Source organism: Carcharodon carcharias, chromosome 28 (genome assembly GCF_017639515.1).
Source record: "Carcharodon carcharias isolate sCarCar2 chromosome 28, sCarCar2.pri, whole genome shotgun sequence".
NCBI classification, from domain to species: Eukaryota; Metazoa; Chordata; class Chondrichthyes; order Lamniformes; family Lamnidae; genus Carcharodon; species Carcharodon carcharias.
The window spans coordinates 17,333,103-17,356,330 of NC_054494.1; the positions used below are offsets into that span (position 1 = coordinate 17,333,103).

The 23,228-nt window shown below is 45.4% G+C and overlaps 1 protein-coding gene across 1 annotated transcript in view; it reads right to left on the bottom strand.

The window, feature by feature from the left end:
• LOC121270873 (tyrosine-protein phosphatase non-receptor type 13-like) overlaps positions 1–23,228 on the bottom strand; it is a 273,076-nt gene that overhangs the window by 222,760 nt on the left and 27,088 nt on the right. The window contains exon 2 of the mRNA XM_041176429.1: positions 17,204–17,344. Within this exon, the coding sequence (XP_041032363.1) occupies positions 17,204–17,327 (124 nt within the window). The 5' untranslated portion in view covers positions 17,328–17,344. The remainder of the gene's footprint in view (positions 1–17,203; positions 17,345–23,228) is intronic.

Sequence of the window (23,228 nt, forward strand, 5' to 3'; positions counted from 1 at the left end):
CTGGCTGTCCTGGTTCCAGGCGAAATGCACAGAGTTGTATGCCCTCGCAAAAATGGCATCCATGACCTCATGGATACATTTGTGGGAGGAGGCTTGTGAGATCCCAGAGAGGTCACCTGTGGAGTCCGAAAGGAACCACTGGCGTAGCAATAGAGCGCTGTGGTCACTTTCACAGCTACTGGCAATGGATGCCCTCCATGTCCCCATGGCGCCAAATCCTGTGGTAGGTGGCAGATGTGACTGACCAGTTCCCTAGACATACGCAGTCTTCAGCAACATGGATCCTCAGTCATTTGCAGGAATGAAAGGCGCCGTCTACAGACCTTGGGGGTCACTAGACTTTGACCGGCAATGGCTCACTCTGGCTCTTCAGCAATTTCTGCGGGACCCCCGGCCACCCCTTCTCCCAGAGGTGCTGCTCCTGCCACTGCGCAACCAGGAGCCTCAGTCGCTCGTTCCTCCATCGTCTTTGCTCCCTGTAGGCCCACCTTTTGACTGGGGAACAAGTCGCGCGCTGACACTCCAGAGGTGCACCCAATCCGGATTGTCATCTCTAGCAGGTGCCTATTGGGGTCACTAATGTCCTTCAGGTAGGAAAATCTGCTGTCCTTAATTGGTCTGGCCTTCATGTGACTCCAGACCCACAACAATGTGGTTGACTCTTAAACGTCCTCTGAACAAGGGCAATTAGGGATGGGCAATAAATGTTGGGCTAGCCAGCGACGCCCACATCCCATAAAGAAATAATTTTTTTAAATTCTTATCCAACAGTTGAAGGGTATGTGTGTGATACCGTGCCATAGTGGAATTATATAACATGGAATCAAACATACCTTAATCGCACATTTTTTTGTTGGCTGATTTTTTTCATATAAAATGCACATTAATCAGAATAATGACACACAGAGGAGACCAAGGGTGGGAATAGGAGGGAAAGGCTGAGAGGAAAAGGCTGCTTTTGTTGTTCATTTGCACATTTAAACAACATCCTGCTTGTTTTGGGCAGGAGCACTGGGCCCTGGTTTAAAGGCCTGCTTATAATTGAAACAGGCAATCGAATAGCTACTGGATTTCCTGTTTATCAGGTGAGAAATAGGAAGCCCACAGGGGCAACCCTGGGAAAAATTACACAAGGGGCATTGTAGCAAGAAACAAAGACTTGCATTGATATTGCCCTGCACGCAACTTCAGGATGTGCCAAAATGCCTGATAGTCAATTAATTAAATTCAAAGTTCACTCACAGTTGTAATATCCAGCCAGATCCAATGTTTTTAGGGAGAAGATAAGGAACAATCGAATAAAATAATCTTTATGCATTTTCAGCTCGAACCTCTTGCTGTGCCCAAATTAGCTGCTGTATTACCCACATAGCAACAGCGATTCGTTGGCTGTAAAGCATTGGATGTCTTGAGGTTGTGCAAGGCACTATGTAAATGCAAGTTATTTCTTTATGTAGCTCGGGAGGTGGGGGGGTGGTAACTTGGAGAGACCTTGCAGCGAGACCTGGTCTTTCCTTGTTGGTGTTTTGGGACTAAGATTGTATTTTTGTTCCATGTTCCAGGTTGTACTTGGTGCTGAACAATACTCATCAAAAAATGTATTCATACGGAACGAGGGATCAAAGAAGTCAGCTCATCAATGCATGGCATTAAAGAGTATCCGGTGTGGCATTAAAGAGTATTCGGTATGGCATTAAAGAGTATTCAGAATGGCATTAAAGAGTATTCGGTATAGCATTAAAGAGTATTCGGTATGGCGTTAAAGGGTATTCGGTGTGGCATTATAGAGTATTCGGTGTGGCATTATAGAGTATTCGGTGTGGCATTATAGAGTATTCGGTGTGGCATTAAAGAGTATTCGGTGTGGCATTAAAGAGTATTCGGTGTGGCATTAAAGACTTTTCAGTATGGCATTAAAGAGTATTCGGTATGGCACTAAAGAGTATTCGGTATGGCGTTAAAGAGTCTTCAGTATGACATTAAAGAGTATTCAGTATGACATTAAAGAGTATTCAGTGTGGCATTAAAGAGTATTCGATATGGCATTAAAGAGTATTCAGTGTGGCATTAAAGAGTATTTGGTATGGCATTAAAGAGTATTCAGTGTGGCATTAAAGAGTATTTGGTATGGCATTAAAGAGTATTCAGTGTGGCTTAAAGAGTATTCAGTATGACATTAAAGAGTATTCGGTATAGCATTAAAGAGTATTCAGTATGGCATTAAAGAATATTCAGTATAGCATTAAAGAGTATTCAGTATGCATTAAAGAGTATTCGGTACGGCATTAAAGAGTATTCAGCATGGCATTAAAGAGTATTTGGTACGGCATTAAAGAGTGTTCTTCCTCTATTCATTAGCTAAACAGAGCTTTCTCATTTCAAGGAATTATTCTGATTTTGATGTGTCACCAATGTCCAGCCATTATGTAACATTATGTAACAGCTTACGGGCACAAAGTTGTGCTTGCCAGGCGGGCACGGACCTGACCTGAATGTCACGCGATGACATCGGGCGAGCGTCCTGCCGCCATCGCGCGATATTTCGGTGGGCGGGCACACACAGGGAGTCGGCAGCGCTCCCGCCGACAGTTAACAGGTCCGTTAAGGCCATTGAAGTAAGAGGTGAATGAATTTTTTCGCTGGCCAGGTTTCCAACAGCAAATAAAAACTCAATTAAAGTTTTTGGATTTCATTCGTGACATGTCCCTGCTCGTGTGACCGAGTCGCCATGAGGGGGCACGTTTTTTTTTTAAACCTTGCCGAAGTTTTTAATCTTTAATTTTGAAAATCTTCATCTCCCTGAGGCAGCTCAGTGCCTCCGGGTGCTTTTACTGCATGAACTTCAGTGCTAGCGCTCCTCCCGAACCACCCCACCCCTCCCCATTCCCCTCCCCCCACCCTGGCAACGCCGATCGCGCATTTCACGCTGAGCCAGCCATTAATTGGCCGTTAATCGTGATCGGGGGCCCGATCGCGGGCGGCAGGCAACTTCCCGGCTGCTCCCGGGCCCTTTTCGCCGAGACTGCCTGACCGCCGGAAGATCCCGGCCTAGGTATCCGAAGGGAATGGGAAGGCCTTACCGCAGCGCAAACTCAAAAATGTCCCCAGTTGTCACCCGCGGGTAGGCCCAACACTGCAGGGCTTCAGGGCCTCTCCAAGGTGGAGAGCGGAGGCAGGCGGAGCCCAAAAACACCGGCCTCCCGGCAACGTTCCCCCCTGCTGGTCATTGAAGGGAAAGCAGGTTTCGGAGCCCAGCACCTTATGGGACGGGCAGAACACGAGGTTCGTTAAGAACGTAGTTAGCGATGGTTACAGAAGGCTGGCTGGGATTTTCCAGTCGGCCTCCAGTCTCCCAGGGGCGTGGTTCAACTGCCCGAAGGCAGACACCCAACAGCAGGCCGAAAACATTCCAGGCAGGCTGACAGCTCCTCCCTGACTGTCTGGGGTGCGGAGGCAACCAAAGGCCATCCTGTAGAGGGATCCCCACCCCACTCTACCCCAATCCCCACACCCAATGCCACCACCCACCCCTCCCCCGCCAACCCCACGGCAAACCCCCATCGCCATGATGATCTGGCTGCTTTTTGATTAAATTAACAAAATAGCTGAGAGGACCCCTTCATGCTGAAGCGCCCTCTTAGGTTACTAACCCTCCATTGCAGCCGCCTGTTCCGCCCAAGCTGGAAGGCCTCTGATTGGCTCTTCAGCTTCGGGAGCCCGCCCGCTGTCATTACCTGGGCAGGGAACCTATCTCCATGCCAATTAAGGGGGCACCCGGTCAAAACGCCAACGAATGGCCCGTTTCCCGACGGAGGGATGAGTTCAGAATCTGGGAACATTCCCAGCCCGTTTCTGCACCCCCCCAACATGAAAAGTCAGCCCAATGATCCTATCCTCTTTCAGTAAACTTTGTGGCAAGGGAGATGGGGCTTTGACCCTGTGGTACCAATTCCCTGAGCTATACCTTTGATCACAGTTCACCATGGGAATAGACAGGATTCCGTGTCAGATCTTTTGGGTGATTTGCCATCCAATTCGCATTAGATCCCACAAAATGGTCAACATTTTACACAAAGGCGGTAGCCTTGTGGCACTATCCCTCCCCCCACCATCTGAAAAGTCGGAGGCAAGCCCACCTCTCCATGGCCGGGAAGCTACAATCTGACTTAACTAACGGTCATCGGGCCCTCAATAGGCTCAGGTCACGGCTGCCGCTGCCATCTGGGAGGAAGTTCCCACCTCCCAGAGCGGCCGGCCAATCAGATGCCAGCAGCGGCACTGGAGCAGTGGCCACCGCTGGGACTGCAGCCAATCCCTCAGGAGGGTCATCGCTGGGAGCAAGACGCAAAGTAAGTAGGGTGGTTCCGCGAGGGCCAGTCACGTAGGCCCCAGCGCGGGGTGAGGGGTGTGGGCTGGTGGTGGGGGGGGTTGCGGGTGGGTGGGATGGTGGAGGGCTGCAATCGGTACGTGATTGGGGGAAGGGGTGTTGGTGTGGAGGATCAAGTGGGGTTGGGGGTCAGTGTTGGGCAAGGTGGGGAGGAACCTCCGCCCAACTAGGAGCCAGCCCCAGTGATGCTGCCAGGACTTTCCACATAGAATGGTCAAATACTAGCAGTGACGGGAGGAGGCCCTTCATTTAAGAGCCTCAACTGGCCCAAGAGTGGGTTGGCTGCCCAACGCCCTCCTCTGCTGCTGGCAAAATTACAGCAGAGGTAGGCAGGCAATTGGCATGGCATCCCCTTCGAGGCCACCCAATTTTATACCCCTCCTGCCTGCCAGCCCATTCCAGAGTGTAGGGAGGGGAGGGGTCAATGGGGAAGGTAAAATACCAGCCAATGTTTTTCATTCATTCTCTTTCTCTCCCTCCCTTTTCCTCTCCTGTGGAGTTGCAGGACTACTGTGCCCTCTGCTCCTTCATCCCAATGACTCGCTGTGTGAGGATCTGAACAATTTCAAGAGGTGCTTTAGCCAAGGTTGGCATCACATCTGAACCTGATCCTGCCCTCACTAGTTGGTCACACAACCAGTTTGCAACCAGACTTCATCATATTTTAACCGATTAGACAGTTCCCGCTTTTCATTGACTAAAGCCTAATGGTCGTCCTGGATCCTGTTAGAGAAAGATAATTCAGGTTCATCTCCACTGCCTGATTTCGTGAGAATGGAAATCGGGTGAGTTCTGCTACACAATGGATAATGCACTCTGCCAGGTCCCTGCCCAGATAGTGATGGGAACAATACTGTTTATCCGTTTTGGTGCGGGCCACTAGCTTCCATTGGCTGATGACGCAAAATGTCACTCTATTCCATGGAATTTTTCCTGATATTTCAGTGATTGAATTCCCAATCCCATCTATTTTTCCATCAGCACAAATAATAATATCAAATAATGATAATAACAATATCGAAGTGTGCTGATTACAACTCACTCACAGCGCAGTGCTGCTGTGATCGTTACTCTGAGCAGCAGGAATCAGCCACACTGAATTATGCTGCCAATTACAGAAGCCTCCTTCCTCAGGCAAAGTGAGCTTTCTTTGCCTGATGAAGCGTCCGCAGTTCTGCTCAGGATAATAGCTAAATGTTTACCTTAGTGAAGGGCGAACTTTGAATCACAGGAGAGCTTGTTTAAGCTTTAAAAAGCTGGCTTCACCCGTATAGCAACAGTGCCAGCACTTCGCAAATACTTCTGAAGCACCTCGAGTTATTTATTTCCTCTCTATGCCCTGGCTGCCAGTTTGAAGGCAAAATGATCTCCTCCTGGGGTCTAGCAGCTCAGGCAGCTGACATTATTTCCCCGTCACATCACAGTTTCTACATCAGCATCAAGACATGTAACTGGGACCGCAGGAGATGTTCAAAGAAATAAATGCTTTGCACTTTTTCTTCATCGGCCGATTTCAGCTTTTATACCGTGTGGCACAGACAGAGGCCTCAGGAATACATCCAGGAAGAGCTGTTGTCTTGACATTCCACAGATCATGTCGCAAGCATGAAAAGATGACCTGGGTGACTTTGCACCTGACAGGTTTTGGGCAGCCGACAAAGAAAGGAGAGATCCACTTAGACTCTTGGAGGAATTGGGGAAAGCGGAGAGCTATGACAACGCAGAAACTGTGAACAAAAGAATGGCTTTTATCCTTATGGGCCTGTGCAAGTTTTTGATTGAGCCTTGAACGAGCTCCTGCAGGTTATACAATAAACGCTGTAAGATGCATTTCAGTGCCGCTAAATGACCTTCTACTTTATTCTTTGATGGCTCGTACTAGAATTTAATGGATGGTAAATCCATGAATCATTTTGTACCAGTTCAATCTCGGGGTAGCCATTTTTATGCATCAAAACATTTAGTCTGATGGCAGCAATATTTCCAAATGGGATGCTACTTTATGTTGCTAAGCTTTCACAGAAATAAAGCCTGCCATAAATTTTTGACCCTGGTTATTGGACTGTGATTAAATGCACAAAGATAAAACTGCTGCCCTCCTTCCATCTAATTTGTGAGCGTTTCTTTATGAAATATTTGTAAGATCTCACTTCAAGTGTAATAGAGACAAAGCAATACATCAGTCCACCATAATAGAAGATAAAACTACTTTAATATGCTAAACTTATGTGCTGGTGGATAGATCTAGTTGGTTATAAAAAAAGCTCCCCAGAGGCTAATTTCCCATCCAGAGCAGAAGCTTCTGTTCTCTCTGGTGGCAAGCCCGGAGGGAAGAAGGACATTTACCTGCTGGTGCACTGGAACTGAAGCCACCTTCCCGCCTTCATCAGAATTAAGTTCCAACCTTCCTGCCCGCTGCCAATTAATGGCCACTTAAGGACCTCAACCCACTGCTGCAGGTATTAACCCAGCTACAGTCAATTGATTTGGCCCTCGAGTCACGTTCATTGACAGCTGCATTCCATGTGAGATCCCCAGATATGGTTAACACTGACAAGGCACACGTATATGAAGCCTCTCTCACTCAGGTCACATCAGTCTTGACGGCACCGTTTTCCAGTGTTCCTATCACAACCTACCAACCAACAATACCTGGTTCATGATCTGGTCCAGCTCTTTCGCATGCTGAGCTAGTCATACTGCTTTTAGGATTCAGCCCCTTTTAGCTCAGTCGTACATTACTTCCCCAAAAGCTTCTCAAATTCTGTTTTACTTCTCACTGCAAAACAGAAAAATTTTTGTAGCGAGTTCAGCTTGCTCCCAAAGACATCAGGAGTTTGAAAACTGTGTCCTGTTGCAACACCTCTTTCTGGCTGCATCTGTGTGTTGATCATCTTCTGCCTCCAGTTCTCCTTTGGGTCTGCCAGTCCCATGGCTTCTAGTCTTAACTTCCTTCCTGTTGGTACTGCTTCCAGGTCAAGGGTCGCTAGGTCACCTGGACTAGTATTTCTTATTATTGAAGAAAATTACAAATGATTCCTTTACAATTGATGCAAACTCTTAAAAGTCATTTTCAAAAATTCTTTTAAGAAATTACAGATTCCAGACATGTTAAGGAAGTTACAAACTTTCCTCACTGTCCTGCATCTGGATCAAAGATCATTCACACTTTTTTGAACAATGTCAAGCCACCTTTTGTATCCACTTGAACAGACAGATATGACCTTGGTGGACTGAAAGACAGCCCTCCAACAATGCTGCATTCCCTTAGCATTAACACTGAAGCAGTGTTAGATTGCTTACTGAAGCTTTGGAATGGGCTTAAGGTGGTGCAAGATAAAAAGTGTGTATTTTGTGCTTGTAATGTTCATAAGGTACCCTACATACTTGTGTGAAAGCCAATTTCATGAAAAAGTTGCCCTCTTGATTTTCGGCCTAAAAAAAATGTTCATTTTCCATGTTCCTCTTGCAAAAGTCAACACTAGTTTTTCAGGGATCAAAGCCCAAAAGTTTCATAACCAAAGTATGAACTTGGAGAAGTTATGATTCAATTTCATTGTAAATGTATAAATACATGAAAATGAGTACTGGTAAATAAATGCTTATTATCCATGTTAGATAGCTAATAGCGATGAAGCATATATAGTTTCTAATGTCATAACATAAGTAAATGTTAGATAATTAATATGAATGCTTTAGTGTTGTTGGTTTTTACTTTATACAATTTCATCACTTTTTTTTGGATTTCACTCAGTTCCAAATCAAGCATGCATGTCCAACCTTTTGAAGCCATTACCCTCATTCAAGGTAATGACGTTGGCCCTAAAAATTTGGTCTGAAAAATTTGACTTTTACACAAGTATATATGGTGATTACACAGCATTGTACTGCACAGAAAATGGCCATTCAGCGCAACATGTCTCTGCCAGTGTTTATGCTTCACAGGAACCTCCTCCCATTCTCCTCCATCTCACCCTAGCAACATATCCCTCCATTTTTCTCCTTCGTGTGGCTATCTAGTCTCCCTCTAAAGATATCTGTGCTCCTCGCAACAACTACTCCATGTTGGCACAAGTTTCTCATTCCTGCCTCATGAATTCGTTGTTGGATTTGTTATTATTGTTATTATTTGTTAGTATTTAGGGCACCTAAGTTTTGGACTCTCCCATAACTAGAAATATCATCTCCATGTCTACCTTATCAAACCCCTTCATAATTTTAAAGATTAGCTTGATCAGGTCTTTGCCTTTCTCGAGAAAAAGCCCCAGACTGTTTGGTCTTTCCTTATAGTCGTACCCTCTCAGATCTGATTTCACGCTCGTAAATCTTTTTAATACTTTCTCCAGTGCTCCTATATCATTTTTGTAACGTGGTGCCCAGTTCCATGCCTTGTTGGAACATCAGCTTCGTTGCCAATTCACTCTGTCAACTGTGTTTTAAATAATGTATTGTTTCGAATAATTGCTACAGGACATTTCATTCTGAACTGTGCAATATGCCCAGAGCCAATATGGCATGCATTATTAATCACAACTCACGGCTCCTCAGGTTGTCATGGAATGGTCAGATTTGTCTGGCTGCAACTGCTGTTATTATCAATAATATAATCACTGGCAGCTACTGCTGTGAGAAAAGTGCCAGGTAATCACTGTGGCCTATAAGGTTGCTAAGGACAGAGTCTTTCCGTTTCTCCTTTTCAATGATCTATTGCTTTTTCTACCCTCCACTTGATTGCACTTAACAGAAAGCCTCCCAACCAGGCTGTTCTTTGATTTTTCTCATCCTGCAGATTGTGTTAATCTCGATAATAACTCACAGGCTGTGCCAACAGACTAGTTAAAAGACAAATCCAACAGTGAAAATGAGCTTCAAATTGGTGTCTGTGGAGGAGAATTGGTGAGAGTTTTATTTAACCCAATACATGATGTATGATCGTGGCACTTCTTTTCACAACCACTGAACCCTAACCCTTTCTGTTTTGCACAGATTAGTTTGGTATCCTTAGGAAAACAAGGTGTTAATAATTTGCCTACAAGGTCACTAATTCTGCTGAAAGAAACAATATACACTTCACTCCATGGATATGTACTTTGAGCTGTAGAAATTAGGACCTTGAGATTCCACAGATGCTGTGCTGATCACCCAGCAGTACCTCAGGAATACATTGGAGATCTTGTTCAATGGTATTATATCATACTTACAGTACACACATATCCCATACGGCTCAACAGGTCCATACTGGTGTTTATGTACCACATGAGCTTCCTCAACCCTCCTTCATCGTGCCCCATCAACATTTGGGTCAGGTCTGTTATTGTTTCCTCAATATACAAAACAGAACTTTCAACAACCCTTGTAAGGCCAAGGCCTGTGGTGGGGACCTTTTAAGCCTGAACCTCAGCATTGCCGTGATGACTGGCACAATACGAGAGCAAAGAGCATCCCAACCTTCACAAGGCTGTATGTGGTCTCACTGGTGGTGTATAGGCCAAGGAAGCCAATGGCGATCCCTCGCTGAGGGAGCTGGGGCAAACATGGCTAAAGACCTGAGGAGGCCTAAGGGGGAGGTCCCTTACCCCCACCGCAAACCTGAAGAAAGGTTTCTGTGGCCATGTGGCAGGCAGAGATGCACCCAAAGTATCGTTTGCGCCTACCAGCGCCATGCAAATGAGGTGCTCTCCATTGACGTTGTTGCTGTAATTTCTACCGGGATCAGCCAATTGCATGGGCGAGCCCCTGGCTACATGACACTACATAGTGCTATATAGCACTAGATGGTGGCATGTAGCCCCATGGTGAGCCATGTGAGCCCAACACTGCTGCTAGACCCCTGACCCAAGAAACCTCGGGCTCAAGGTAACAATTTTATGAATAGGAAAGGACATTGGGTCCTAAGTGTCATTAATACTTGGGAGTGGAACCTTCCCGCTAGGAGCCAGAATTGTGGTGGGTGGGGCCACTTCATTTGGCAGGAGGCAAAATATCTGTTTCCCAACGGCGAGATAAAGGGCGTGAATTTTGCTCTCCTGACTTTCAAGGCGGATTACAAGGGAGTCGAGCTTCCTGACGACCTTTGTCGGGAAACCTGCTTGCATTTATTCACATTCCGGCGTGCTCATTTAGAGGCCACTCGGTGGAACTAAGTTCAACCTAGGCTCCCCGCCAGTGAGAATTTAGAACGTTCAGTTTTGCGACTGTATATAAGTGACGTGCGTCTGGTGATCTTCACCTCTTCCATGACTTGAGATCAGGAGATGTTGCTTTCACCTTCTTGGGGACCTTGCAAAACTTCACTCAAATCGACCACCAGTAGCAAAAGCTGAGGTAAGGCTGGACACGGGGGGATGGGCGAAGACTGGAAGAGAAGGGGTAGGCAGGAAAGGTGTCTCACAGGGCAAGGGTGGGGAGTGTGCCTGTGGAAGTGGGTTGGAGTGGGGGGAGTGGGGTGGTGTCTGGGAAGGGCAGGAGGGACTGTCTTAGAGGGCGGAGTTGGTGGTGTGAGTCCTGGGCGGTGAACTCCGGCTACTGATGATAGGAGGGAATTGTCACGGTCAGAGGGGGCATGGGATGTGGAAGGGTGGCAGGGCCAGGGTGAGAGTCTAGTAGCTAAAGGTCTCATAGGGTGGGTCATGGAGGGGTGCTATACAGATGGCTCGGATATCAGGAGGGGGCAGGGTCAGGGTGGGCATGGGGGCAGTAATGGGTGTCGGGTCTGAGGGGAGGGCAGGCATGTGGAGGTCATGGTGATAGGGTCCAGAGCAACAGGGGGAAGTTAAAAGGGGGCAGAATGGAGAAGAATAGTGATATTGGATGGGTCTATGGTGACAGGAGGAAGTTGGTTTATGATGGGTGGGAGGGTAGAAGGTGTTGGTCCGAGTTTGGAGGTTGATGTGCACCATTTCTCAAATCTGGCCTTAACTGCATAACTGAGATCCCTTGAAGTTGGTGGAGGGTGTTTTTGGGAGGGAGTTCAAGGTCAGCACAAGCAGCCAACTAAAGTCACACCCTAATGATTATGAGGCAACTGGATGTCAAAGATGCTCAGCTGTGTTCCCCTCTCTGTGGTGAAACCCACACAGCAGCAGGTTTGTTCCTGACCCACGGGTCTCCTAACATCTCGATCCCAGCAAGGTGTGGAGCTGCCATTCATTCTGTGCCATTTGCCATTGGCTGCAGCCAGAGCCAGGGGTGAAGAAAGGGAGGGAGGTGGAATGCTTCCAAGGGGTATGGCTAGTGGAGGGCAGCCAACTCATGACTCTAAACCTCCATCCCCCTGGGTGAATGGTCATGGCTGACAAGGGATCATGCGGTTAGTCTTTCTACGCTGACAAGGCAATGGTCTCTCTATAGTCTCAAGGATGGTGGAGAACAAGTGGAAAAGTGTCCACGTGAGGTTTCTTGCACATGGTTCTCATCATCTCATCGAAGAGCAATGTCTCCATATGCATTCCTGCATGAACGGGAGGAACACCCACCTCTGGTCCTCCGGGATGCCCTGGGGATACCATGTCTGGACGGAGGCTAGGTGAAGGATTTAGCACTGTCCTGCTGGCTTTGAGATGGAAGGAAACCTGTAAAGGACAAGCTCACTAAATGAATCACTTCAATTTGTTTGCACATCCTCTGAGACGTTGATAATGCAGGCAACCCTGCCTCGGTAATGGCTCCCATCCAGATGAAGAGAAGGGGCCCATCACAAGTTGGCACAGGACCTTGAGGGGCAGGACTTGAGCAGCCAGAGGCAGTGGGGCCTCTATAGGGTCAAGACGCAGGCAATCATAGACCACTGCAACGATGAGCATTAGCCCGGCCATGGCTGTATCGCCGGAGGTGCTCTTATCTAGAGCCAAGGTTGCCCTCACACGTCCCGGGCTGAGATTGCTCAAATCTACCGGCTTCTCCAGTATGAGCTGCAGCCGCAAGAACTCTAGTGGAGTAAATCAGAGATCCTGGCCTGCAGTGAGTGAATGTCTGTCCAGATCCCCTTTAAATATGGCACCAGGATCTTGGGCCTCAAGAGGTAACGGTGGGGTGGGCGACTTCCTGTCCGCTCCGAGACAAGATTTGCCAAGCTGCTCACTGGTGTATAGTTAATGAGTTGAACAGCATGTGTGTTCAGCCATCGCATTGCCCAGCGGGCATCATGCTGACTTTCCTGCCCACCATCGCCCAGTGGGCACCATGCTGACTTTCCTGCCCACCATCACCCAGCAGGCACCACGCTGACTTTCCTGCCCACCATCGCCCAGTGGGTACCACGCTGACTTTCCTGCCCACCATCACCCAGCGGGCACCACGCTGACTTTCCTGCCCACCATCGCCCAGTGGGCACCACGCTGACTTTCCTGCCCACTATCGCCCAGCAGGCACCACGCTGACTTTCCTGCCCACCATCGTCCAGTGGGCACCACGCTGATTTTCCTGCCCACCATCACCCAGTGGGCACCACGCTGACTTTCCTGCCCACCATCGCCCAGTGGGCACCACGCTGACTTTCCTGCCCACCATCGCCCAGTGGGCACCATGCTGACTTTCCTGCCCACTATCGCCCAGCGGGCACCATGCTGACTTTCCTGCCCACCATCGCCCAGTGGGCACCATGCTGACTTTCTGCCCACCATCGCCCAGCGGACACCATGCTGACTTTCCTGCCCACTATCACCCAGCAGGCACAACGCTGACTTTCCTGCCCACCATCAGACTTAGATTCCAGAACAGAAGATTCCACCCTTTTATCCAAAAGACACATAGGAATCAAGACCCCAGGCACCATGAAACCTTAGGAAATTGATTTAGTGCCACCCTAATGTGTCAGCTGTGGCTTATGCCTTTGAGTCATGAGGTTCTGGGTTCAAGCCCTCTTCTAGGGCTAGAGTACAAAAATCAAAGCTGAAGCTCCACTGTAGTCCTGAGGGAGTGCTGCCCTGTCAGGGGTGCCTGTCTGTTGGATGAGGCCTCAAACTGAGCCTCATCTGCCTGCTCAGGTGAATATAAAAGATCCCATGACATTATTTGGAAGTAGAGCAGTGTGGTTCTCCCTGGTATCCTGGCCAATACTTGCCCTTCAACCAACATCACATTTAGATTATCTGATCATTATCCCATTGCTGTTTGTAGGAGCTTGCTGTGTGCAAATTGGCTACTGTGTTTTCTACATTATAACAGCGACTACATTTCAGCAAAATGCTTCATTGGCTGTAAAGTGCTTTGAGCTGTCCGATAGTTCTGAAAAGTGCTATATAAATGCAAGTATTTCTTTACTTTAGCACTGCGCCACTCTGATGGTTAGGGATTCTATCTCTCCTCCACAACGGGAATTCTTTATCCCAGCCAAATCATCTTTCTACTGGAAGACAGGAAAACTTTCCTGATATGGGAAGGGAACTCGGAAATGGAATTAGTTCATGTTCCTCTCAGATGACACTTAGCAGTTTGAATATATAATAGCGTTGAGGAACAGGTGGCGTGCCTGCTCCAATAGTTAAGAAAAGGCATATGGCACAAGAGATAAAAGCAAAATACTGCAGTTGCTGCAAATTGGAAATAAAAACAAAAGATGCTGGAAAGACTCAGCAGGTCTGGCAGCATCTGTGGAGAGAGAAACAGAGTTAACATTACGAGTCTGTATGACCCTTCTTCAGAGCTAAAGAGTAGAAATGTGGTGAAATTTATACTGTTTAAGGGGGGAATGAAGCTGGATAGAAGGCCAGCGATAGGTGGGGGCAAAGGAGAGATTGGCAAAGGTGTCATGAACAAAAAGAAAAAGGAAGTGTTAATAGTAATGGTAAGGGCTAAAGGAGGCACTGATAGTGGCATAAAGGTAAGAAAGCAGAACAAGGGTCAGCACCCTGTGAAAGAACAACATGGAACAAGTAACAGATGGTCCTTTTGGGGGTGGGGTGAGGGGAGGGGGCAGTGGGTGGGGGGAAAAGGATGGAAAATGGATAAAAAGGGGATAAAATAATGAATAAATGAATAAAATGAAAATAAGTCAATAAAAAAAGTTTTTTTTTTAGAAATGTGATTAAAAAGGGGGTGAAGATAGAGGAGATATATTATTATATAGCACAAGAGAATCAAGGACATTGGAGCTACTTATTCCTAAACTAGGGGGAAGGGATATATGTGAAGTTTTTTTCTCCGACAATCCTCATACATGGGTTAACTTGTGTCTTGTGTATCGATAAGGCATTTTTTGATGTTGATGGGCTTCACCACTACACCCCACTTTGACATTGAGCAGGAGATGATGAAGTGAGCAGGGGTCAAGCGGTATATATGGTAAATAAACATTTTATTTTATTGAGCGAGCAAGCAAGCACACATGTACTCGAACCTCTTAACTTGACAAGGACAATGTGGCTGAATGGATTTGTTCAAAATGTCCAAGTTATGTGGTAAAGCTGGATCAATGCTGATCTAACTGAAGCAAACATCTCCCCCCACCCTCCTGCTCTTGCTTCAAGTCTTTCATGGTTACGATGCTAGACAAAGTAGTCATAGACGTGACCCTGTCAATCTTCAAGCCTCTGCCATTCAGTTAGCTGATTAAACTAGATTTCCGGAAAAACTTTGAACAGGTGAGCAGGTAAAATGGAGAGGCCCCATATCCTTCTCCATTGTTGCCAATTCCCAATGTTAACGTACCTGACTTTGACGGTGAAAAGGTGCCCTCTGGAATCAGGTGCCAGCCTCTTTTAAGCAGTGATCAGGGTTTCATTACATCGGTACCACCCCCGTGCCACTTTAACTTTAACTGGCTTTTCCCAGTGCAGGCTACACTTGCACTCTGAAGATGCAAGTGATCCTCATAAGATAGCTTAAAGCTGGTTTCCTTAAAGCAGATGGCACTTCAGCAGCATCAATTCTGGGCTAAGGTGCCTGACCACAGTATGGCAATCGACTGACCCTGGGAATTCTACTCATGTAAGCGAGTAGCGGAATAGCAGTGAAGCTAGTTCCCAGGGTCAAAGTGTCCTTAATTTTTATGCAATTTTGTTTAGAAAGCATAAAGCTCTTACAAGAGTGGGAGCTACCCCTTGATATTTGAGCAGCTTTTGTACTATAATGTAGGGTTGTATTTTCAGTGTAACAATGTGTGACCTGAGAACAAATAAAACCGGCAGTCAGCCCAGGCAGACTGAGTCTCCATGAACCTGTTGATAATCTGAGGAATAAGTTGCAAAGATCTTATGGACAAAGTACCAGCCAAGTCCACTTGTACACTTCAAGCCCGAACAATGCCGGCATAAATAGCTTACCAAGAAATAATATACCTTATCTGGAATTTCTATTTGTAACAAACAATTTGTGCTATTTGGACCTCTATATTTTTAATCACCAATTGTGCAGTGAAATCTGAAGGCAAAGCCTTCATTATCACAGACAATGTCCAGCGAAGTCAGGTGACAGAGTGAAAGAAAATGCAAGTAAATTCAGGGCCATTGCCTTTTAAAGATGGCTATTTAATCTATGACAGATGACTGACAATTCTATGATGGCTATAAGAAACACAAAGGGTTGGGAAACGTCATACTTCAGGCATATTTAAATGTAAAAGATCAGGAATTTTGGGCAATGACTTTGGTCTAACACACAATTTTTCTAATAAACTAATTTGCTATGTCACTCTTGACATATCAGGCTTTGGGTATCGTGTGTACATGCAAATTTCCTAATAGGCTCAACCTTTTGTATTGAAAAAGCAGCAACAGTTTGTAGCATATTAAAATGTTTACACTTAGAGCAAAACAAAATGCTGAACCTCAACTTCCTCCATTCCAATCTCCAAAGTTTCTCCTTGCTGGCTTCCTAAGTTACAACTCTCGCGAAAATCCCTTATCCTAACTCGCACTAAGTCCCACCATCTTATCATCCTGTCATCATAGGCCATCAAGAGCTCTCTAACCCCAACACATTTTCAAAATTCTTGTCTTTACAAGTCCCTCCGACACCTTGCCCTACCCTGCCCTTGCAACCTCTCTTAGGTCAACGTTTTTCATGTCCTCGTTGTTCTTCCAACTCCATCCTCCCTATCATCCTCCTCCCACTCCAATCCATGTTCAGCTGTAGATATTTCAGCCATCTTGAACTAAGAGCCTAGCACACTGTCGCTGAACATCACCAACTTTCCATCTTTCTCCCCTTCTTCCCTCATCTCTTCGGTCACTGGCCCTAATCTCTCTCTCACACGCTGCCTTATGTCTGTTTGCTTTTCGCCTGTGTGGGGTGAAATGGAAGTGTTGGGAATAATTGTACCTGAATCATGCCTAATTCCAACCTTTGACAGAATCCAACACACAATGCTCCTAGATGCATTAATAATATATTACACAAGAAGCCATGGCTAATAAATGATTATAAAAACAGAAAATGTTGGAATTCCTCAGCAGGTCAGGCAATATCTGTGGGGAGAGAGGATTAACATGTCAGGTCAATGACCATCATGTTCTAATGTAAGATCATCGACCTGAGATGCTAACTCTGTTTCCCTCCCCACAGATGGTATCAGACTTGCTAAGTATCTCCAAAATCTTCTGTTTTTATTTCAGATTTCCAGCATCCGCAATATTTTACTTTTGCCAAGAAATGGTTTCCCTACTTCTAGCTAAATGGGATGATTATGATGGAAGTGCAAAAGTCAAATGAAACCTCTTAGCTTCGTTGTAAAATGGCGATTCCCAAGATACGCAAAAGAGAAACAGACTTTTGTGATTTTTCTCTCATTTTGTGAAGCCCTTGATTTGTTTTACAACATTTAAAGGCACAAAGTACAAATAAGTAGTAAATGAACCAGTAAATTTGAGAGGGAATTACCTTCCACTGCATTTTCCTGCAAGAGTTCAGTGGCTTGTAATAACAGAGCCCAGATTTCATTGTCTTCTATAGGACCTCCTCTTGCCTCCAAGACCTCAGCCAGAGTCACAAAAGAATTACTCATGGCTCAGCTGGGAAACCCTGTAAGGAAGCATTGGACATAGGTAGGTGTTACGATTAACAGCATTAAAAAAAAATCAAAGAATCCTGCAGCACAGATGGAGGCCATTTGGCCTGATGTGCCTGTGCTGCCCTAGTCCCACTCTCCTACTCTTTCTCCATAGTCCTTTCCTGCACCCAATTTGCTTTTGAAAATCACTGTTGAACCTGTTTCCACCATCCTTTCGGGCAGTGCATTCCAGATCATAACAACTCCCCGTCTAAAAAAAAAATGTCCTCATCTTTCTCTTGGTGCTTTTGCCAATTATCTTAAATCTGTGCCCTTTGATTATTGACTTCTCTGCCAATGGAACCCCACTCCCCCTGTCTTGGACCAAAAATGATCAAGAAACAGTTCAGTTTGCGTTTCGTGTTTTTTGGGCTGGGCAAGAAACATTTTCAGCAGTGGCTTAAACCAAGTGTTTGCAACAGGTCAGTTTATTACTTATCCCTCCATGTTGCTTGCTCTAGTTGACCATCGTTTTGGTAACTTACTTAAAATCTTACGGTGCTGAGGTTGACGTGACTGAGTAGAAAGTATGTGCTTGTACCTTTGTCAGCAATTTAAAACAGTGTGCCCAGTTATCACACAGCCACAAAGACTATAAATTATTTAGTTCATCAGCAAATTAGTGAGACCAAAGCAATGCAAGTAAACATCGGCAATGAGAAAGGAGAAACCTGAGAATCCACAGACAATGCTCATGGTTTGTGTCTGATACAGACCTGAAAACAATGATAAAACACACTGTGCCTGGAGTTCTTTGTAAAGGTGCAAGTATTTCTCAGAGTTTGAGCTCCCTACACCAGGCCACTGTTTTCCAATTCCAGAATCTTCTATCTTCTGGAAACTGGTTAGGAACATCAATTCAGGAGTAGGCCATTCAACCATTCAGTCTGTTCTGCCAATTAGATTGTGACGGACCTGTATTCTCAGCGCCCTCCTTTACAGTCGTGAAGCATGGCCAAGAAAAGAGGTCAAACAGCTTCCACCTCCTCTACCTCAAGTGAATATTGGGCATCTGCCGGCAGGACAGAGTGTCGAATATGGAAGTAAACCAGGGAGCAAGGATGCCTAGCATGTTTGCCATCTTGAGTCAGCGGTGACTCCATTGGCTGGGTATGTGAGCTGAATCGATGACAGCCACATCTCCAAAGACATGCTCTACAGTGAGCTTGCTATCAGCATAAGACCAGCATGTTGTCTAAGTCTACAATACAAGGACATCTGCAATCGAGACCTCAAGTAGACCAGGATCTGAGTCGATACATGGGAAGTCCTTGTTGCTGACCAGAGTGTCTGGAGACAAGCCATCAGAAAGGGCAAGGGTAAAGCAGAGGACAGAAGAATTGATCGGATGGCAGAAAAGAGAGGCTGACACTGTTCAGCTGTGCCAGCTGTGGAAGGAACTGCCACTCATTAATCAGCCTCTAAAGTCACAGAAGACAACGTTCAATCCAAAAGTGACGTACACATGCACAGTACATCATCTCCCAAGATGGACAGGTGCCCAAGATCTGTGTCTTAACCCCACCTACCTGCCTTGGTTCTGTAACCCTTAATGCTATGCCTAACAAAAATCTATCTGGGAAGAAGTTATTGTGGCTTCTGAAAAAGGTTAAATTTGTGTCAATTTATTCATTTTGTTCCAGTCATTTAGAAGCCAGTTTGTGAGATGGCTGGTGTACCCAAAGCAGGTGATAAAGGTTTGATTTCACACCCGTCTAAACTACAATCTATATTTTATTCATTGAGCAGAAGTGTAATATTGATTCTTTGTGTGAAGCTCCGAGTATAATCTACGGGCTGAAGAAGTATGCAGTGGACACAGCCCCATCCTGAGAGCAGCCCAGGATCAGGTGCCTGTCCTCTGTACCAGCTCATCTTCCTTTCCTGTGCCAAATATTCTCCTCTGAGTGAGAGGATACTTTCACTTGTTGGAAAGAGCAAAGCGAGAGGACATCAATAGAAAATAGTCACCATGAAATTAAATGGGGAATTCAGGACGAACTTCCTTACCCAGAGAGTGGTGAGAATGTGGAACTCACTATCACAGGAACAGGTTGAGGTAAATAGCACAGATGCATTTAGGGGGAAGCTGGTTAAGCATACAAGGGAGAATGAAACAGACAGTAATGCTGATAAAGTTAAATGGGGAAGGATGGGAGTAGGGTTGCCAACTGTGAGTGAATGTGTTCCTGGAGGTTTCATCACATGACTTTCCCCCCCAAAACTCAGGCATTAGTCGGCCAACACATCCATCCCTGTGATGCACTGCCTTCCCACACCAATTAGAAAGCAAAAAGACTCATTACCCAATTGGACGATGTTTGACTGTCAGCCAAACAGCCTTTATTTCCCATTTTCAATATTTTTATATCTGTCAAAGAAAATGACAAAGAAAAACAATTTTTTTAATGTCTCGATGATTTTTCTCCAGGGTTGCACACAGCAGTGTCCTGGAGATTGACCTTCAATTTCTGGAGACTCCAGGCCAATCCTGGAGGGTTGTCAACCCGAGATGGGAGGAAGTTTAAGTGGAGTATAAAACCGGCATAAACTGGTTGTATATTCCGCTTCTGTGTTGTATATTCTATGTAATGCTATGTAGGATTGTGGCTGCTGACACTACACTGTACAAGTACCTATCACTTCCATTCCGTATTCGAAGTCATGGCACAGTATTTGAATTGGACCCGGAGCCTACTGCACTATTTTACTGCTGTGTGTCTCTTTTTATCTATTTAAAGTCTTTACTTTGTGTGAATCTCTCCTGAGTGGAATTTTTCCGCCTACTGTCGGCTCTTGTTTCATTCTGATTGGACATTTTTTTCTTGCTCTTTGTTTTCTGTTCACTCTCAGTTGGCTGCCGCCAATGGTTTCATCTTTCCCCTCTATCAGCTCGATCTGATCTGGATTGGCCCATGCAGATCAACAAGGATGGTCAATCGCTGTAGCGCCTGACAACAGCCAGTGGAAGATACAGCCTGCTGAAATTTGCTGAGCAGGAGAGCTTATTTTTTCAGTCATTCTGTGAGAAATTCTTTCTTTCTCATCTGTTTTTTTTCCCCCTTTGCTTAAGGCATGTGGAATTAAATTCAGAAGTGCCAATTTTTGAGACTTTAACTAAACAGGCATTGGACCCAATATTTACATCTGCAAATGAGCTAACACCTGCTTTAGCTGCGGGTAATGGTCGCCTCTTCTTTGTCCTTTCCCAGCATGGTGGATGTCGTGCTTCTGGATGCAAGTGCGCGCACGCTTTCTGCCCACCATTTTGGCACCTTAATTCACAAAAGCCCCTATAAACGGGCACTACTGGGCCAAACTTGAACCCCTTGGACTCTGACTGAATCCAGCCTTTGCTGTCACTGTCATTCAACTTGGGTCCAGAGAAAGAAAAAACACAGGAAGGATTAAACTGATACTTTAACCATTTTCTGCCCAATTCCGCTTATCAAAAAATGCACAGAATGTCCATTCTTAAGCACCTTAAGTAGCTGAGAAAGCGTGACTTTGAAGCAGGCAATATCTCAGAATGCAGCTTCTTTAATAATTTACTAATTATAGAGAAAGGCATTATCCCATGATTCATTATAAAAGGAATTCAAGCTTGTGTCTAGAATTCCCTCCCTAATCCTCTCCAGCTCTCTAATGCTCTTTCTTCCTTTGCAGCTCTTCTTAAAACTTAGCTCCTTGATCAAGTATCCCCTAGGTCTGCTAATGTGTCTTGGTGTCAAGTTTTGTTTGGGTAAAGCTCCTGTGAAGCACCTTGGGAAATGTTACTACATTAAAGGTGCCATATAAATACAAGCTGTTAGTGTTGTTGAAATTAATTTCAGGAAAAGATCATGTGACGACTCCCAGTTGCCCTGTCAAAGGAATCAATAGTCCTGGCAAGTTCCCCGAGAACAAAATAAGCTTCCAAAAGAACAAGATTCCTGAAAAATTGTTCATCCTGGAGACTGTCACAAGACCATAAGACATAGGAGCAGAAATTAGGCCATTCAGCTCATCGAGTCTGCTCCGCCATTCAATCGTGGCTCATAAGTTTCTCAACCCCATTCTCCCACCTTCTCCCCATAACCTATGATCCCCTTACCAATCAAGAACCTATCCATCTTGGTCTTAAATACACTCAATGACCTGGCCTCCACAGCCTTCTGTGGCAATGAATTCCATAGATTCACCACTCTCTGGCTAAAGATTTTTCTCCTCATCTCTGTTCTAAAAGGTCTTTCTGCCTCCTCAGTACAATACAAGACGATCTCTGCTTACCATTGCCATGGAACAACTGGGATAATCACTTCTTAAACAGGTGGCATCACCCACTTCAAGGAGTATTCAAGGCACACTTATAGCCGCAGCCTGTTTGAACACCCTGCTGCTTTGCCGCAATGCCGAATTTTATACATCTGGTACTCGACAGTTTCTCAGCATTTTAAAGTTAGTTATTTTTTGTGTTACTAAGGGAGTTGCACAACATTAAATGTGATCACTTGAATCATGTTGTGTAGTACAAACTAAATCATGGTCAGTGAGGCCTGTTGCTAAAATTATGAAACAGCAACACATCATTTCCTGTTCCTATATCTTACAGCAGAGTTCATTGTTAACTTTTATTAATCATAGACACAGCTTGTTGACTGATTTAACTTCATCCCCATATTCAAACATGTTCTCCTATTACAGTAATATTCAGGAGTTGCAGTTTTATGTAACTATTTGGTACAGTGCTGGAAACAGAATTTTGAACTCTGGAATTTAAATAATTGAATGAGTAAAATCACAATAGACTCTGGCATTATCTCTTTTCTATTTTCCCCTTCTGGCCCCGCCCTCCCTCTGACTCTCCCTCCTCCACCAATAGGGTTGCCAACTTTGATTCAATGTACTCCTGGAGGTTTCATCACATGCCCTGCCCCCATGCTCCAGCCATTAGTCGGCCAACACATCCATCCTTGTGCCTCCCTACACCAATTAGAAAGCAAAAAGACTCATTACCCATTGGATGATGCTTGACTGTCAGCCAAACAGCTTTTCCCCCCACCCTCCCCCCTCCAGCATTTTCAATATTTTCATATCTGGTAAAGAGAAATATTCAAAGAAAATGACAAAGAAAAATCTTTTTGATGTCTCGATGATTTTTCTCCAGGGTTGCACATAGCTGTGTCCTGAAGGTTGATCTTCAATTCCTAGAGACTCCAGGGTACCAACTCTATCCATCAGCACACACATGTCTGGGCCTTACTATTTTGCTCTGAGTAAGTGTATCCCAGTGACAGTCTCAGCTCACCCGTAACATCCTTTCACCTCCGATTCAGAAAGTTATGGTTCCGGATCTTTGCCAAGAAGCCAAAGACGAATATAAAAGCAAGGCTAACACTACAGTGCAGCACTTTCAGACGAGCTGTTTTTCAGATGAGATGCTAAATTGAAAGCCTGTTTGACCTCTCCCATGGCACTGCTGTTCTCAATGAAGAGCTGTTCTTCTGGTTTTGGTCACCTTTAATCTAATCCAGACCAGCAAAACAAATGATCTGGTCATTGTTGGTGTGGCCTTGCTGTGCGTAAATTGACTGTCATGTTTGCCTACATTACAACTCTTTAAAAGTACTTCATTGGCAGTGGGGCAATCTGAAGGCATGAAAGAAATGATTAAAATCATGCTCGATCTTTCCCCTTTCAATTCTCCATGGTGGCTATACAAGCAGTGGATGACAAGACCAAAGACAACGAGTACTTACTCAAAACTTCAGAACATAGCTAAGGTTTCAGGCATGACTAAAGGCAAACAACACACTGGCTTCAAGGTTTGTAAATTTTTACAAGGGTGGACTTGGCACAGTCTGTGGTGACTCACAA